The 19,115-nt window shown below is 36.0% G+C and overlaps 3 protein-coding genes across 3 annotated transcripts; 1 reads left to right on the top strand and 2 right to left on the bottom strand.

Moving 5' to 3' along the window:
* Positions 1 to 7: 7 nt before the first annotated feature.
* On the top strand, positions 8 to 1,770 carry LOC148171838 (uncharacterized). Its single transcript, XM_088042362.1, has 3 exons — positions 8 to 196; positions 244 to 416; positions 463 to 1,770. Exons 1-3 carry the CDS (start codon positions 8 to 10, stop codon positions 1,736 to 1,738), a joined length of 1,638 nt encoding a protein of 545 aa, XP_087898488.1. The 3' UTR covers positions 1,739 to 1,770.
* Positions 1,757 to 2,901, bottom strand: LOC148171839 (retinol dehydrogenase 11-like). Its single transcript, XM_088040935.1, has 4 exons — positions 2,711 to 2,901; positions 2,332 to 2,661; positions 1,992 to 2,284; positions 1,757 to 1,945 (listed from the first exon to the last, which is right to left on the bottom strand). Exons 1-4 carry the CDS (start codon positions 2,847 to 2,849, stop codon positions 1,772 to 1,774), a joined length of 936 nt encoding a protein of 311 aa, XP_087897061.1. The 5' UTR covers positions 2,850 to 2,901; the 3' UTR covers positions 1,757 to 1,771.
* A 146-nt stretch (positions 2,902 to 3,047) lies between these two features.
* On the bottom strand, positions 3,048 to 8,041 carry ebo (exportin ellipsoid body open). The gene is made up of 14 exons (XM_088041694.1): positions 7,905 to 8,041; positions 7,584 to 7,790; positions 7,340 to 7,537; positions 7,116 to 7,293; positions 6,831 to 7,069; positions 5,642 to 5,805; positions 5,282 to 5,594; positions 5,144 to 5,236; positions 4,775 to 5,097; positions 4,030 to 4,725; positions 3,791 to 3,985; positions 3,528 to 3,744; positions 3,243 to 3,479; positions 3,048 to 3,198 (listed from the first exon to the last, which is right to left on the bottom strand). The coding sequence occupies exons 1-14, from the start codon at positions 7,905 to 7,907 to the stop codon at positions 3,103 to 3,105; spliced, it is 3,159 nt and encodes a 1,052-aa protein (XP_087897820.1). The 5' UTR covers positions 7,908 to 8,041; the 3' UTR covers positions 3,048 to 3,102.
* Positions 8,042 to 19,115: the final 11,074 nt, after the last annotated feature.

Raw genomic sequence — 19,115 nt, forward strand, 5'->3', positions numbered from 1 at the left:
AAGATTCATGAAAATAAAAGAAAAATTATTTAAAAAATGTGATTTTCGCGACTCCAGAGCCCTCTTCCGACAAACCCTTGACAGCCAGATTCATAGGTTATGTTTTGTGGCAGGCACAAAAACAACATTCGTGTTTCTGCAAAATCTCGCAATGTCGGACGATGACAGCAGTCTGGAGCTCTTCGACATCGATCCAGTAACACTTTCACCCCTTTCTACCCCACTTAACCCTGTAAATTCTAGCAACAAGTTGATTTTTTCGACTATGAAGACCCCTTGGCGACGTCACCCCAATTTTCAGCGGTTCTCGAAGACAACGTGTCTCGTTTGAGTTCTCTTCTTAAAGACGGATTGTCTGTTAACATCAATGATAACACAGGGAAGACACCCCTTCATATGGCTGTTCAAAAGAACAAGTACAAAATAGAGTTGTAAGAATCAACAATTTATGTTGTTTTCTAGGAGGGAAGTCTTTGATTTTATGCTCACTGTGGAGGATATTCGGTTAGATGTGGTGGATTTTAGCGAAGTCACCCCCTTAATGCTGGCGGTGATGGAAGGGAACGATTATTGCGCCTTGGAGTTGATCAAGAAGGGGGCTGATGTTAACTTGTGTAATAACTCAAGAGACAGCCCCCTACACTGCGCTTACTGGAGTCTAGAAGTGGCGCAGGCTCTTATTGCTAAAGGGGCTGCTGTAAACGACCAAAATGTCGACAAAGAGACGCCTCTGCACATTGCTTGTAAAGAAAACTCAGATTTTGCTCATCTCTTATTATGTAACGGAGCAGATCCGTTGATTACAAACGCTGACGGTTTCCTCCCGTTTACCATAAGCCTGTCAAAAGCCCCCGATCTACAGGAGACTCTTTTTTACCACACTTTTCACGACGACTCCAGAATGAGCCTACAGACGATTTTCGAGGCGATGCAAGTCAAGTCAAGTTATTTCCCCAAACTTATCACTCGCACAATTCTGTATAGCCCCGCCGATTTCAGATATCTTAACAGAGTCTTCTTCATGGCTGATCCCGAGATGTTATCCATTTTTATGAAGAAATTCGAACCCATAGTCCGCGAGTTCCTCGCGAAATTCAACGTGTTTTTCTCACTCTTTGCTAATTGCAACCGGCAGACAATGGACGCGTTCTTCAAGTTGTGCGACACCCCAATTATGGACGACATTGTCGAATATTCCCACAAAACATTCGTTCTGGGACTTGACTACTTCCTACCGAAAGTAACTGAAGAAATGTTGCACGAAATTCTGCTTGTTTTACTCAGTTACGGTTTCTGTCTGTATAAGTTGTACGTGGACATCATCTACGAGCGGTTTGGTTTTGGGAAATTGTTCAAAACCCTTGTCCATATGGACCTGCAATGTCCAATGTACCGCACAGACCTCGGGGGCAGATTTTTAATGTCGAGTCTGATCTGCGATGTTTCTCTCGATACCGATATTTTGTATGAAATGTCCGACGATTCTATTCCCGATTTTAACATTTTGATTCAGTTCTTCGTACATCCTAAACTGTCCCAGTATGGGGAACGCAATTTCCAAAGAAAGTTACCCAAAGTGCCTTCGTTAGTTGAACTGAGCAGAAATCGGGCTCGGAAACATATCATTGAAAAGTATAAGACTGTGAATAGCAGACAGTTTTTTACAATGTTAAAATGGCTTCCAGTTCCTCAGATCTACAAAGATATTTTAAGTTACGAAAAACCGATTTATTGTTAGCTTTATATTTTATTAATATATTTTTGTAAGAACTTAAAGCTTAACAATTTTCTCCGTTTCTTTCCACAATTTTTTCCCCAGTTCTGGATAAACTGCGGTTTTATACCGCTCCACCTTCTTACAATCAACAAAGTGTTGCCCATTATAATGCTCAATTCCTCTACTAACAGCACAGTGAATTGTTGTTTGAGCACCTTCTTCCTGTGTCTAAAAGCACGAAAAAATTAGAGCTCTAAAAAATAAAATTCCGCACTTTAAAGAAGACATATCCTAGATAAATGATAAATTTCCCCACTCCGTGGACGTTGGTGAAAATATTAGACGCGACAACCCCTGGATGGACGGAAACTGTTGTCATCCCCGTCCCTTCTAACTTCCGCGCTAGTTCTATAGTAAACAACAATATGCACAGTTTGGACCACGTATAAACAGTGTTGTAATGTCCTGGAAACTCGCCCATTTTCTCAACATTGAAATTAGCGCAATGCTTTGCAACAAGAGAAGACGTGTTGATAATACGACTCGAAGGAGTCTTTTTTAACAGTTCTAAACAAAGAAATTAGTACAGTACAACAGGGAATTAGTACCCAAACCCAGTAATAAATTAGTCAAAAGAAACGCCGAGAAATAATTAACTTGCATGGTATACAAACAACCATCTTCAGTCCTCCTGTCGCCAATTCCAGCAACCCCCGCGTTGTTGATCAGAACGTCTAAACGGCTCTCAGAAACTAAAATCTTCTGAGCAAAACCTCTGACCGACTGAAAAGAAGACAAATCGACAACTATCACAGTTATGTTGTCATTGCCTGTTTCTTCAATGATTTTTGATTTCGCGTCTTCACCTTCTTTACTGGTGATACTAGCTAAAATTAGACGAGCTCCACGTTTGGCTAGATCAAGAGCGGTCTCAAAACCAATACCTGGGGGAAATAATTGAACAATGATTGGGCAATTACGACCGCAAGTTACCTGAAGTTCCGCCTGTTATAACGACAGTTTTTCCGAGCATGCAAGTGTGGCTCTTGCACCATCCTGTTGTGCATTTGATGTAAAGTTTGGCGATTGCGGCAATTAGCAGGGCTATTAAAACTAGTAGATACCACGTCATGCTTGGTTTTATCGTGTTTTTGACTATTTCTACGATATCAGTACGACTGTTTTTAGTCCGATAGGACAAGGTCATGAATTACGACACTAATCTTGATTACCTTGTGATTTTTTAGCAACGAATGTTATGAGATGAGTAAACAAGTACGGAAGACAAGGATCTAAAAACTCCCGAGGAAAAAAAATAAAACCGCTCAAGAACTTTATAAAAATCTTAACAAATTTATTTTCCCTTATTTACGATACTTGAGCACTTACACACACAAAAATCCTGATGGCAAACTGCACAGTCTAAAATGTTGGGCGTCATTTACAAAAATCCGTAAATGTTGCACAAAAGTGGGCATATCCTGCAACAGAAAATTAGTCCTGATCCAGGCTATAGCGCACCAACCTTGTCGTGATTCCGCACGAAATTCGTCAATAACATCTCTTTTTGTTGGTCTGTGACTGCGTCAACACTTCTTAAAAACTCCGCAAGGAATGTCGAAAAGAAATAGTCAAAATTAACAGTGGCCATGTTGTAAATTGCGATGTGAATGTCTTCTGATAATAAACTTTGCGATTTATCGATTAAAGTTTGTATTAAAACGGAGAGGTATTTTGATAGACCGTTGAACCTAAAGAGAACCTAAAAACGCAGCATGAGTGAGTGAGTTTAGTCGCGAAGAAATGTTACGTGGTAGAGTTTCCATTTCGCGTTGAGATCTTCAAGAGACGCAAGACTCAACTTGAAGATGTTGATATCTTGTTGTAGGAGAGCTTGTCCAAAGACTTGCAACACCGCCATGAGTTGCATAGGCTCAGGAGCGTCGTTTTCAGTCTCACTATAAACAGGCGAGTACCCTAATCTCACTTGCGAAGTATAAAAGTACTGCCACCGGTGAAGCAGCACACTAAAACAACAAAATGAACGACAGCCCCCATAGTTTCAATCCAAACCTATGCAACAACGTCAAAAGAGCCAAAAAGGCGTCAGTTTTATCAGCACCGTGAGAGAGTATAAAGGGGTAGACGTTCTCCATGCACAACTGGAGGATCCCCGGTAAGAAATTCTTGTACGCCGCCCCCGGAGCCTCCACGACTAGCTGAAAAATCTGAAGCAACTTATCAAGGAAGTTCCCCGCTTCCTGTTCCCTGAAAACACGAATTAATCACGGAAACGTGATGTTGAAACTCACTTGACGGCGACTTCTAGGAACACTTGAACGGCACTTTTTGTACCTTCCACCCCCAACTGCTGTTGCAACACCCTCAAGACATTCAAGAAGAAGACAAGAATGCTAGTGCTAATCTCCGCGTTCTTAGCATACGCTGGGAATAAAATCACCGCGTGTTCTATACTAGTTTTAATCGCTAAAAAGAACTTCTTCTTGGAGGCCATCGGCAAGTCCTTGCAGAAATCCACGATGTGCGCCAACGTCGGGAGTACCGTCTCCACGACTTGCTTCACTCTCCCTTCATCTTCGTTTGGTGTTAAATCGCGGAAACTCCACGTTAAACCGTCGAAGAAAACTCCGGTGAGGAACGTTCGGTTGTTGGAGTTGTCTTGAGAGCAATCCGGCCAAGGTTTGAGTAAAAGACTCGTGACGGCACTGTATGTTATAAGATTCGTTTCGTTATCCCTGAATTTTAAATTAGGTGCGATGTTAATGAACTGGGCCACGTCCGGGAGCACCAGAAGATTCGGAGCACACGGTAAATTAGACAGAGCGAGGAGGAGATGAGCCGCTGAGTTGCTCACTTTCGATGGAACAGAGTTGTGGATCACCGGAAGAGTTATATCGACGATCAACTTCAAATTTTCCACGGCGACTTTGTCATTGCGGGTGATCCAGATCAAGTATGTCTTCAGTGCGGCGAGGAGTTGACTATGACTGCAAACACACACTCTGTATAAACCGACTTAAGTCGAGACGAGCTTACTTATCCATGAAGCACTCGGTGAGTTTAAGGTTGTTGGTTTTCAAATTGTAGAATCGAATTGAAGTAGCTAAGGAGGCACTTTCCACTAATTTCTCAATAAGATTGTTGATCATGGGTGACGCCACGTTGTTGATATCTTCGTTTTCTTGGTCGAAAAATAAAGGTGAGAGTCGTGCAAGAGTTTGGGTAAGAGATGAGAAATCAGTGATGATGTAAGACAGTCTTTCGCTCTCAGAGGATTCACAATTTAAAGAACAATTCTGGTGGTCTACTATTGTTTCAATTCTCCTATAGATATCGTAACAAGTTTTCCAGGGAAGAAGCTAAAAGAAGGCGGTAGAAACGAGTTGGTAGAACGCTCACACTTACGATTAGATTGAGCGTTTCTAAAGGTGTGTGCTCGGCTATCATTGAAATCACCTCAAGGGAGGTTTTTAAGAAGATTTGCCACTCCGTTTCATTCTACAAAAGAACAATTAGAAAAAATTCCAGGAGCGCACAACTAACATCATCGTTCATTTCTACAGAATCTATCTCCTTCAATTGCTCGGCGTTCTGTGAAAACTGGATCTTCTTCAAGAGAGCTGTCAATAACCCGAGGAAAGCTTCCAAGTACTTCTGACTTTTCTGTTTCGTCTGCTTGAAAAACGCCGCCCAAACACTCAAACATCTTAAATAACATTGCACCGAAGGCAGTTGAACTGTTAGTTGGTAAAGTAGCGACAAAAAGTCTAACGCTGAGAAACGTGGCTCCATTTCTAAACGCCACAAATGTTGTTCCGTTAGTAAAATTAACAACTCTGAGAGTTTTTCCACGAAGCTGCAAAAATTTTGTAAGATTTTGCTTGGATTAAAGGGAGTTTTTACATGGGGTCGAGGGTGTCGATGCGGCTGTTTGTTATATCACGGAGGAGCTCTAAAGTGTAGTAGTAAAGTTGGGTAAAAAATTCCTGGCTCCCTGGTGGGGTGCACTTTCGGTAGAGGAGTTCGTTGATTGTCGACATTGCCAAGACGCACATGTCGTGGTCGTCCTGAAAAAGGCATTAAAGTCTCTGGATTCCTGTAAAGCGGCTTTGAAAGTTAAGATGGGTTGGTAGTCCTGCCACTGACGCATCTAATATTTAAATTTTGATGATCATCTCAACAATATCTTTGCAGAGTTGCCAACTGACTTCAAAGAAATGAGAAATCAGAGCTTAGAAGCGAGGAACTCAAAATCTTAAAATCCGAGAGTTCAACCTCATTGGGAAAATGGTGTATTAATGGGAAATTATTAGGACATCAGAGGCAACCAATATGTAGAAAATCAGGGAATGTTACACAAATTCACAAAGAAATCAGGAGAATTTAGACGAAATCACAAGGAAATAAGGAGAGGTTGGACAAAATCATGAGAAAATCAGGGGAAGTTTTATGAAATCACAAGGAAATAAGAGGAAGTTGGACGAAATCACAAGAAAATCAGGGAAAGTCAGGTGTAGGCCATTTTTGAGAAGTATCAAATCTATCAGAAGAGTATAAGAAATCAGGAATTTGACCATAAAAACAGTTAATCCTTTCCACGCGTCGCGGCAAAACCGATCAGTACGAAAAACCGCAACAAAAAATGCCTCGTTGCTTTCACGACTTCGCGCTCAGTTGATCAGAATGACACAACCGCCGCCGTCTCAGGGATTCAACAGATTGTATCAACCACCCCCAGGTAAGCCCCCCGTCCCAAATCTCAATAATAATTGAACCCATTCAGGCTACCACATCTTTAAACTCCGCGTTGCAAATCTCCCCGACAAAGATTTCATAGAAGTTGAAGTCTCATCCGACGAGATTTCAACCTACGAAGATTTTGTACGGTTTTGTTGTTTCGAGTTTCATATTCCATCAACGGAATATGTTGAGAAAATTAGAAAATTACCTCGCACGCGTGTTAGAAGCGACGCCGATGTTCGAAGATTTCAAGTTTATGAAAGTTTTGAGTTGATTTTGGTAGATCCCGCAACTTTGCATAGATTGTGATGAAAATAAAGGTGCGTTTACCCTGTATTGTTTTTTTTCTTACCTGAGCGTAACTAGATATGTTAGTGAAGTGGAAAATCGCCTTAATTATAGAAGGTGGTATTTGGTTGATTTGTACCCAAGTGAATAAGTGTTGTACTGTTTCCAACGCTTCCTTGTTCAAGACTTTGCTGTCGGGTTTAAAAGCGGCTGTTACGAGCTGTTGGGAGAGACTTGGAGTGCAAGTGGGGTGCGTCGGTGATGGCGGAGGTGTAGCAGTAGCAGTGTGTCTTGGTTTTGTACCTAAAAAAACTCATAAAACCGTGAAGTCACCCCCACGTTTCATCACCTAAATTCTCAAGAATTGCGTTCAAGGAATCAAAAACAACAGGAATGTACTCATACAGCAGTCTTGTAATTTCGTCTTTTCTACCGTTTTCAAAGGAAGTGTGGAGTCCCATTAGTTCCTCACTTGTGGTTCTCAGTAGGATCAAACCAACGAGTTGGTTGGGCTCTGATTTCAACAACTAAAAAGAAGTGTGATCATTGGCTCAACACCCATTAAAGTCAAACCTCTAGTAAGTTAATAAAAAAATTAGGATAGCGCGTTGGCCAGTCTTGTTTGGCAATAGCAACCAACAACTTTGCATATTTCCCTCGTATAAAATGCGGCGCAGAGTTTCCTTTTTCTATCAGAAAATTGTACAAAGTGCTTTTAAGTTCCTCATGAAAAGGCCAATCAGTATTTGCCCATTGTTGGTTGATCACAGACTAAAAATAACAGCTTAAATCCTAGTTTTGGACAATACTACAGTACCTCTAATGTTGATAAGGCAAACATAGTCACATATTGACTAGACGTATTTGTAAGAAAATACAAACACAACTTCCAACATTGGGGTATGTATTTAAAAGAGTTAAGTTGTTGTTCAATTTCATGTTTTCTCCCATTATTTGTGCTCGGGTTAAAAAACTCATCCAGCAAGAATTCCAAAGCGACCATGGACTCATTCTCGGTGCGATCCTTCAAAGATTAAAGGGAGAAGTATTAGAAATGAGGCGGAATTCAGTAAAATTCTTGGCATTTTAGAGGTTATGTACAGAAAGTCAACAAATATTGAGTCTGGGGAATACTAACCATGTTCAGTTGATTTATTTATAATATTTTATGGCATTGATATACTGTTGTTATTTATTAGTGATTAACTTCGTCGAATATTAATAAAATTCGGACATTTCTGACGTTTATGACGTCAGTGGTGAAGTTTGGTTTGTAGTGTTGGCAACGTGTAGATAAAGCGACCAATCAAATGCGTTAATTTTGGCGGGGGTTCGAAAATCGGGGTTAATTCACAATCGCTGTTTTCTTTAAAAAAGGAACAAACTGGTGCGCTAATTTCGTGTCCCTTTTGGCTCATTCCGCGATTTGAATGCACATTTCGCTAATAATTTTCCCCTAATTACTCCGTTATGTGCTTGATAAGTAGTGCTTCTGGCGTTGGATATTGTATTAATCCAACAAAAAACACCCCTTTGCTTTTTGTTTAGTGACACCTTTGATAAGGGTGACAAATTGTTTGTGCTTTATCTTATGACGTTTGTATACGATAGGGTCATACATTGTGCAAGAACCGAAGAAAGTTTTATAAAATTTAACAATTGGCGCCACATGCAAACTACATTAAACTCCCTTGGAATTGAAGGGGTTGAAAGGAAACTGACCGTCAAAATTGGTGCATGACTGAGAAACTCGTGTGGTATTTTAATTCAAAGATTGTTACTTTGAAAACATAAATTAATGACGCTGCCACAGGTCCGTATTCTAATTTCCGACACGCCACAAGATTGCAGCTTGTGCTATCGTAGACAAGCCTGTCGACATTACCTGAAGACATTTATCTTTTCTTGCTGAACGTCTCGTCAAGTTCTTAGAGTTACTTCCTTTGCTTTGTGGTCTTGTTTCGTGTTTTTAGCGGGGCGAAGTCAGACGATCGAAATTTCAAAAATTCAATTAAATTTTATCATTACAAGTAATAATTGCAAACGAAAGTTTCTGTTGGTTTCGCCGTGAAAGTCTTAACATGCAAGCTCAATTTTTTCTAGTGATGCAAATTTTCCTTAATTGTAAAGAGATTAAAAAATTAGAACTTGAAAACTCTAAGAACCTTAAAGCCAGAAGCCAGAACTGAGAACTTGAGAACCGAGGAAATAAAAACGCCAGCAATTGGATCATGTTTGTCCACGACCTAAGAAATTTAACCAATGAACAATCTAGCTCTAGCTAATTACAAGTTAATTAAGCGAGAAGTAAATAAAATCTGTTCTGATAAAGAAAATGCCAACCAATAAATTAATATTATTTAGGAACTTATCAGAATATTCCGGACCATAATGATTGACCCTTTGAAAGCTGGCTGCAATAAGAATCTGATTGAAAATTGTAGAATCTTCAATCACTTTACACAATGCAGATCCAGTCAAATAAAAAATATCTAAATTTGAAATGGGTGAATTCCAAACCCACTCCATGCACATTTTATTATCAGAAGTCTGTTTTCTATTGATAAAATTTCCGGATAGAACTCAAGTGCAACTTGGGCAGATTCTTGTAAATTTTATTTTTACATCCGTAAAATGCTGCCTCACAACCGCTGGATGCACCAAACATAAACTTTCTAATTATCCTCTAAAGCTTGGATTTCTCGTAAATCGCCAATCTATTTTTGTAAAAAAATGAATTATTAATACACATGCAATTCAAGTTTTTTGCCCATTTCCATTGTAATCTTGTTTTCCGAGATTCGCAGGCCCAACTTTTCAATTCAGTCGTATAAATCCTTAGATTCTATGAATATGCATCGCAATTTTTTTACCATTTGTTACTTCAAACCGAATACTAAAATTGTAAAAAATGTTTTTCGTACAACATGCCATTAACTGTCTGAATCCGATACAGATTGGACCAAAAAGGAATTTTATTCTAAAGATTTATGATCGACTTTCAGGAGCTTTTACTTTTTATTTCTGGTTTTATCGTAAATAATAAAATTATATTGCCCATTCTTTACTCACTTTATTACGTGTTGTTTAAAGCGTAGCTTTTTACGGAGACGCCACGTTAGTTTTGGAAAATTAAATAAAACTAATTTTTGCTGTGGAACTGGAAAACCACGATTCATATTTTTGATAACAATAAATTTCCGCTCTACTAATTTCGATGGAGAACAACACTTGTAGGAAGTTTCATAACGAACAGAAAACTACCACAAATTGAGTAGGTGAAAACCCGCAACTCTCCTAACAAAAAGGTTTATACACAAACCAGACAAGATTTAATTGCACATCACAGAGATTCGTTTGAACATTCCCGCAAGTTTAAAGCTTTGACTGGAGTGGATAGACGAAAAAACTTAGATAAACAGGGCGGCTTCTAAAGAATTCAGCTCGAATTTACTTTTGATTAAATTTTGATAGTGTGGGTTTGGATGCTGGTTTGTCAATTTAATTGTGCCTTTGATTTTACATTTATACGTAACTTTTGAGGCAAAAGATGAATTTTAGACGAACCAAAAAATATCGAGAAAAATCCAGAAGCCCAAAAGCAATAAATTTGATCCCAACCACTTCCTGTAAATTAACTTCTCAAATTTCCGCGCTACTCGAAGGAGTTGAACTAAAAATTTTGTAAAGAATGTACCAGACAATGTTAGATAAATTTGTTAACTTCCAAGACGACGTATGGTTATTCCCCGAATAGAAGTTCAAAGGAACAAAATTAATTTCTCAACAGCTTAGTGAAGAGTGGCTGTAGAATAATTTGAGTAAACTTCTTTAATATAAATTTGGTTTGAAGCTAAGGAATATCACGCAAAGGGTTTCGTAACTTCTTATCCCTTGGGATTACTACATGATTGGATGGACATGTAACTCACTTTAATGTGTCCTCTCTCATTTTCCAATTACGTTGACATGCACAACGTTCTTGACTTGAGTCAAATTGTTGTTTCCAGGCAAAACACCTCAGTAATGTGTTTTTAATAAACACGACACTTTCGTGAGTCAAAAATCAATTATGATGATCTTAGCGGGAGATATGAGGTAATAATGTTTGACAATTGTTTAAGACACGTAAATAAACAATTACAATGACTATTAATTACGATTTAATTAAAGCACGCAGTTGAGAGGGTGTTGGTATATTATGGATTTTTTAATGTAGGAACGATGACGTACTTAAGTTAGAATATAAACTAGTTTTATCTAAATTGTTGCCAGAGGATTACACAAATGTGCAACACAAATTTTCATACAAAATTAAATGAGATTACTCGCCTTGCAGCCAGGTTTAATATTGACAATTTTCCATCAAAAGAGAAGTTTGGCGACCGCGCCAAAATGAATAAAATGATAATAAAAGATTTGCATTCTTTTTAGATGTCTCCTGAAAGTAATTTTAATAACCGCTTCCAATAATATGACAGCGCTTGATATAATCAAGTCCAATTTATTTGTGGAAACCCAATTACATCCCGGAACAAAGAATAACGAGATATAAGATTTAACGATTTCTTTAATATAATAAACGAATTTATTATTCATTTTCTTTTCGAGATCAACGTTTATTAACCCCTCAAGTTTTTTCGAATCGTTACGAAAGACGGCTTTTAACTTTTCTCATTAGAAAGAACAAAGACAAAGAAAAAAGGTAAATTTTCCTTGATTTATGACAATGAAAAATTGATTCTTTTTGTGTTTGCAGTTTGCTTACAACGTTTTGAACGGACAAAAAGCAGTTTAATTAGGTCCTGAACTAGCACTGTTTCATCTTTCCAACAAAAGAAAAGTCTGCTTTCAGTTATGAATACACTTCATAAACACCCTCGAATTTCAATTTCTGTTTGGTTTAAATGGCGATCAATAAATAACACAGCAATTTTAATGTTTGCTGATTATCTTCATTCCCTGTGATATGTTTATTTTACGAGCAAATGCAAATCGCCTCAAATAAATCAGGTGATAATAAATATTGTTCCATGTGAACCAATTACACTGATCAGCGGAATTCCGACTTTATTTCATTAAGTTTTTCCGGGTTATTTTCGCCCGGGATTTGCAATGAAGAACACTAATCTGATATACGCCGGTAGTTTTCGACTCGTTCTAAAACTTTTTTTTATTTGCTTTGCTTTAATTTGGTTATTTTGCCAGCTAATAAACGCGTCGGAAGTTGAAATTCCTCCCAATGGCATGTGAATATTTTGTCATTTGGCGCTGCTGATGAGCCTGCTTAATGTAGTAGTGCCTCCAAATTAGAAAATTACGAAAACCAACAGTTTTGTAAAGTTTTGAAAACGATTCTGAAACTTTAAACACTTTTTTTATAGCCATATAACTCTGGTAATGTTGGTTTTATAACAACAAAAATTGGACTTTTACTGCTCTAAGCAAACTTGTTAAGTCTACCAAATTAATAGAGTTTAGAACAAACGAGAGAATTATTACAATTTTTTATTTTTAAGATCGACGTAAAATAGATTTGAATTTCCATTAAACTCTGACAGTTTTAGAGCTAAATGAACAAAATTTTGAGACGTTACTAGTTTAGACAGGATATCCATCTGTGCCAAATTACAAAATTCTAGAATAAGAATCAACGTTTTTGTAAATTTGAATTTTGAAGACGATCCTGAAACTTCAAACTATTTTTATAGCACTACAACTCTGGTAATTTTAGTGTCACAACAATAAAATTTTAAACTTTATTTCCCTATGCAAGCCTATTAAGTCAACCAAATTAAAAGAGTTTTGAAAAAAATGAGAGAATTATTAAAAAATTTATTTGCAAAACCACCGTAAAATAATTTTGAAATTTTTATTAAATTCCACAACTCTGGCCATTCTGAAACTTTAAAAATATTAGAAATAAAAAAAGTTTAAAACCAAATAGATAATTCAAGATTACAAATTATTTAAAATACAGCAAGGGAAAATAAAGCTCAGTTTTCGTCGTATTTATTGCAAACTCAAAAGAGTGAATTTCTCCTCCTTAATCTTGGTCATTCGGGAAATGGCAATAATTACTTTTAAGCGGTGAGCTACTTGTAAAAATAAATCACATTTTTCTCTGTTATCATAAAGAAAGAAAAACATTTCCAACCGCACATAAACATAAAGAACTAAGAAATGTTTCCTTGCAGTAAAAACATTAGGTAAAGAAAGCAATAAATCTTCCACAGTGGCTGTAAAATGTTTATGTTTTGTTCTTATGTTACCAGTCAAAAAGTATCCATTCCGACTTTATTAACATTGCGAACATTTTCATTAAATGTGTGTGACGAGTTCTTTATCACGAATATTACACTCGAGGCTGAAATACAAGATTTACATTTGTCGAAACAATTGACCAAAAGCTCCAATTTCCTCCAACAAAATTTAAATTTCGGTACGTAAATCCACACATTGTCTTCCTAATCTTGTTTCTCATTTGTCCCTTTCTCTTAACCTGTCGCAAAATTTCCTCGGCTTCTCTTCATCCTGATTTTCTCTTGTAATGATATGAACAGAATGTAATAAATCTCCTTTAAAAGCAATATATATTTGAGTTTTTTTATTACACTTTAATCAAAACGATTGGTTTATTGGACTTTTTATAAAATCCAGAGCTTTGAACAACAAGTACGGCAGCTTTTCATCTAAATTACTTCCACATTCGTTGTTAAAGGAAACAATATTTCTTGCGTTATATGATACAAGATTTTCCTTTTTGCTTAAGTATTTACGGTCTTACCGATTTATACAGAAAGGAGCCGTGTTTAAACGTAAAACGCGAACAATTATGAGGAAATAACGACGGAGGATTTTTCTGGGAATAAAAGAGACTCTTCTTTAAGGAAACATAAACTGTGTAACTGAAATTTGTTTTAATTTCCTGGAAAGGCGACGTTTAGCTGCCGGGGACGGAGCCGGGAAATGTGTCTATTTTTCCACGGAAAATTGGTAATTTTTCTGACAACGAGGGAGTTGAGCCAAATAGATCTTAGCAAATAGACTTGGAATCTACGAATAAATAGCCACAGTTCATAAAACTGAAGCTGGCAGCGCCTCCACCATTGCTGTATACGAAACGAGCCAAAGTTTTGACGTAGATTTTCATTAACAGGTACATACATCTGCCATTAAAATAACAAGTGTGATAATAATGTATTGATGGTATGAAAAATTGAAAATTCGGAATGAGAAAAGCGTGTCGCAAATAAATAATTAGAAGTTTTAATTTATTTATTTGGTTTATTCCGAGCCACTTTATCTAATTTGCAAAGTAACGATTAAGAAAGTAATTCTCAAATAATTAAATGAAAAAGTTGGTTTACACAAAATCCACCAATTAATTTCCTTAATAAGATTCTCTCGTTTTCGTAACCAGCCATAATCCATTTATCATCATAATCCGTCTTAATCCAATCCATCATTTAGTGAATGAAATAATTTCTCTTCGACGATAAAAACATCAACGACATTGAAACACCAACAGGTGCACTAATTTCAGCATCAAACGTCGTGTATTATTGATTTGGTCCTGAAAACTCTTCTATTTCCTTTTACATAACATGGCCATTCTGTTTCAGCGATATGTAAATGATGATGTGAGCTAGCTGCCACCTGCACCATGCACATGTGCTTTCAAGTTGTAAGTTTTCATAAATAATTTTTAATTAAAATCTTGCAGAGAACATGATTTGTTAATGTGTGCCAGAAGCAGAACAAGCATTTAGCTCGTTGAAACATGAGTGCACATTAAAAAAATCGGCGCGTTTTGTTGTGTGACAATAGCAGTTACGGTTTTCAATCGTTTGGAGTTTGGTGATTTTGAATTATTAGAATTGACAGATACATCAAAGGTCGCTTTTTCGCGTCTAGTGAAATTGTAATAGGGAGAGATTTGTATTTATCCAATCGAGTATGAAAGATGTATTTGAAAAAAGGAAAAACGTGTAAATGTCAGTCTTTTTTTTTTCTGGTGAAACCTTTTATATTCAAACTCGGTGATTGGATACATACTCCGCGGTAGGTTTTATCTCGCGGGCGTATTTACTGTTTTTGTGTCACACTAAAGGTGTCTAAAAGAGAAATTGAACGAAGATTTATGTAAATAGTTTCCCCAATACGATGATTTATTGGGACATTATTTGTCGTCTTTTAATTTTTTCTTCGGTCTTCACTTGTTTTTAGGCCATTGGTAATCCTGCCTCTTTGACACTTTGAGGTTAGCATCAATTATTGTGCGGAAATGATTCTAAAATGTCAAACTCAGTGGACATCAGGTCTACCACCGTTTTAAATTCCAAAGCCGTCTTTCCGCGAAATATTTTAATATAGGATCCCTATAAGCCTTGGTAAATTTTTTCATTCAAATTACTCCTATAGCTCTAGCAACTTCAGAGCTATGCTAATAAAATGTAGTTTTTTGTTTCATGTAAGTCTATTAAATCTACCAAATTAGAAGATTTTAGAACAAATGAACGAAGTATTTGCAGCAGCAACGTAAAAAAAAATGAAATTTGTTGTAGTTAATTCTATAATTCTGGCAATTTTACAGCTAAATAAATAAAATTTGGAAATGTTACTAGTTTAGTTAGGATATCTATCTGTGCCAAATCACAAACTTCTAAAATAAAAATCAACATTTTTGTAAATTTTAATTTTGACTAGAATCCTAAAACTTTAAAATGGTTTTGTATAGCACCATAACTTTAGTAACTTTAGTGCTATCCTGATAAAATTTGGACAATTTACTGCTCTATGTATATGCCTAGTCAGTCTACCAAATTAGAAAATTTTAGAACAAATTAGAGAATGATTACAAATTTTTATTTTCAGGAGCAACGTAAAATAATTTTTAAATTTGTATTAAATTCCATAATTCTGGCAATTTTAAAGATAAACAAATTTAATTTGAAGATGTTACTAGTTTGAATAGGTTATATATCTGTACAAAATTCTAGAATAAGAATCGACGTTTTTGTAAATTTTAATTTTGAAGACGATTTTGAAGTTTTTAAATATTTTTTATAGCAGCATAACTCTGACAATTTTAATGTTGTAATAATAAAATTTAGACACTTTACTGAGCTATATGCAAGCTTATTAAGTCTACCAAAGTAAAAGAATTTAGCATAAACGAAAGAATTATTAGAAATTTTTATTTTTAGGATCGACGTAAAATAATTTTAAATTTCTATTGAATTCTATAACTCTGACAGTTTTAAAGCTAAATAAATAAAATTTGGAGACATTACAAAATTCTAGAATAAGAATAAAGGTTTTTGTAAATTTTGATTTTGAAGACGATAATGACCCTTCAAAATGTTTTTGTATTGCACAATGACTCTGGTAATTTGAGTGCTATAACGATAAAATTTGGACATGTCACTGCTGTATACAAGCCTATTAAGTTTACTAAATTAGAAAATTTTAGAACAAATAATAGTATTATTAGAATTTTTATTTTTAGAACTAACGTAAAATACTTTTAAATTTATATTATATTCTATAACTCTGACAGTTTTACAGTTAAATGAATACAATTTGGAGGCGTTACTACTTTTGATAGGATATCTATCTGGACCAAATTACAAAATTTTCGATTAATAATCAATAATTTTGTACATTTTAATTTTTAAGATGTCTAAAAAAAAATTGTTTCCCCAATACTTTTATTTTTTAAAATTTATTTGTCGACTTTTAGTGTTTTCATTGTTTCTTTTTTGTTTTTGTGCTGTTGGTAATCCTGCCTCTTTGACACTGTGAGGTTGGCATCAATTACTGTGGGGGAAATGAATCTACAACGTCAAACTCACTGGACATCAGGGCACTACCCCGTTTTAAATTCCAAAGCCGTCTTTCCGCGAAACATTTTGGTATAGGATCCCCCTAAGCTCGGTAAATTTTGTGGGAATATTTTAAGTAAATTGCAGATTTTTTCCAGCAACCCTCGTCGTTACCATACAGCTTTAGAAAAACATTAAATATTTTCCTTGTATAAAACCTTATTTTCTTAATCCGCAGTCGCAGATGTCTAATTAAGTAAACGAATTCGTCCACCGTCGTCAATTTTAATTAAAAAATACAACTTTAATGAACCGTGTAATTTAATATTTTGAAAAAATGTTCAACGAAGGCAATTTCATCCGAGTCAAATTTGTATTATAATCCGTCAGTGAAGACTGAAGCAATTCAACGAACTTAACCGGAGGAATTCAATTGAAAATGTAAATTAACGAACTATATAAAATTAATTCCGCTAATTAAACCAGTCAACTCGGTTTTGATCAATATTATGACGAATTTTAGCCCAGTTTTTCTAGCAATTAATTGATAGCCGTTGTTATCTGAGAAAAGAGAGTATAATTGAAGAAATAAGCTCCGCTTTTGCTCGTTTTGTTTTGTCGTCTTGAATTAATGTTGTGGCGAATCCTGGGGGAAAAAGCGTCATAAGAACCCGAATTTATGTGCAACTCGTCCTGTCAGCGATAAAACAACAAGAATTGAAAGGAAATTCTTTAATTTCTAGTTATACTGTGTGCGTGTGCACCCAAAGCTCCAATTTTCCTTGATTTATTCTCACAGCTTTATGCACCGAATTTCTTTATTGTAATCCTTTTTCTGTCACATATATAATTCAGAAAAAAGAAACACTTTGATGTCATTTTGCGGGAGAATCTCCTTTGAGATTTGCAACCCCTAGCTAGCGACGGGGTGGAAAGAACGGGGATAAAGTGTATCATATTGGGGCAAGTATATAAATAGAATATCTAATTAGGTTGTCAAAGCGATTAAAAATTTTCTCCTGTGCGGTCTGGTAACGCCTGTTAAATTCACTTATGATTTATATGAAATCTAACCGCTTTAATTTCCGCAGTATTAATTAGAAACACGTTCGAAGAGATGTGTAAATTTACCTCCTCCCACAAGCTTTCTATCTTTTAACATTTAGACTGAGGCTACAAATCCGAAGAAAATTCGGCTGTTTTATGCTGCGCCACAATCTGTTCCCTGCAAAGCCTGCAAATGAAAATTAATAATCTCTGCGTTCTCTGGTAATTATAATATCAAGCCAATTGTGCACAATTCGAGGACAAATTGCGTAAATATATCGTTGAACTGGAGCAAGCGGAACCACTTTGTATGAGGTGGTTGGGACATTAACTGTAAAGCTCCGATTTTATCCTATGTAATGAAGAATGATGGATTCCTTTCTATTTCGCCTTGAAAGTAGCTGCAGTCACAGCAATGAGTCCTGTCAACGGTCCTAATCAAGATAGATTGATCGCTAAGTACCATGCACATCACATTATCATCATCACATCATCATATCAGAATTCACCTTTACGGAAAAAATTGAATTTTCCTCAAGCACGAACCCTTTTAATGATACACATTAAAACAAACTCGGAAAGAACCTAATTATTTCGCGAAAGTCAAATACGAAACATATTCAAAGCTTTGAGCTTTTTGAAACATTTCAATATTGACGTTTTATTAAAAATACATAAATCTCCATTTAGCTATCGACTTTGTCATCCTTTTTAAGGACTGTTCCCTCGTTTTCTGCATGTTTGTGTAATGAAGCTACGTCCCTTAAGTGCAGATATGTAATACAAATACAGATGACAGTCCCTTTTATCACCCTTATCATCAATTATTACCACCAACTAAGTTGGGGTGCAGACTGTTCTTTCAGATAGCCGCGAACTCCGCCTTCTTTATTTCCTGCCTTGATTTAGAAAGCTCTTAGGGAATTGCCTTGATGATTTGTTTTTCTGCATTTGGGTGCTTTGAATGGTCAAAAAGCGATATGGGGGGCTGGAAGGCATTAAAATTTTATTCAGAGAGTTTTTCACAAAGATCAAACATGATTGTCAACTTTCAATAAAAAGACCCAATTTTCACGATAGTTTCAAAAAATCAGTAAAAAATTATCTTAATTTATGCATCTTTGCGTGTTGTACATCATCCATATTCCATCGCACATCTTGTATAAAAAGCAAAACAATATATTATTCATCTTTCTAACAAATCATGAGAATTTTATATTTGCTTTGCTTTTAGTCTTTTCAATAAAAAGTCCTCAAACTTTGATACATTACTAAAAAATTCCTCGTCTTCCTCTCACAAAAACTTGTGTACTTTAAAATAATAACATTCTAAATGTAGCATCGACATTTGAGCATTTCGGAGGCTATAAACGTTGTCAATCGATGCACGTGTAAAATTTATTCATCGTTGAACGAAAATGTTAAATATTCCCAATGCACTTCTGACCTTATAAATTCGATAATATACATATGAC

The sequence above is a fragment of the Gnatocerus cornutus genome, chromosome 7 (assembly GCF_029298725.1).
Source record: "Gnatocerus cornutus isolate USDA-ARS CGAHR chromosome 7, icGnaCorn1.1, whole genome shotgun sequence".
NCBI classification, from domain to species: domain Eukaryota; kingdom Metazoa; phylum Arthropoda; class Insecta; order Coleoptera; family Tenebrionidae; genus Gnatocerus; species Gnatocerus cornutus.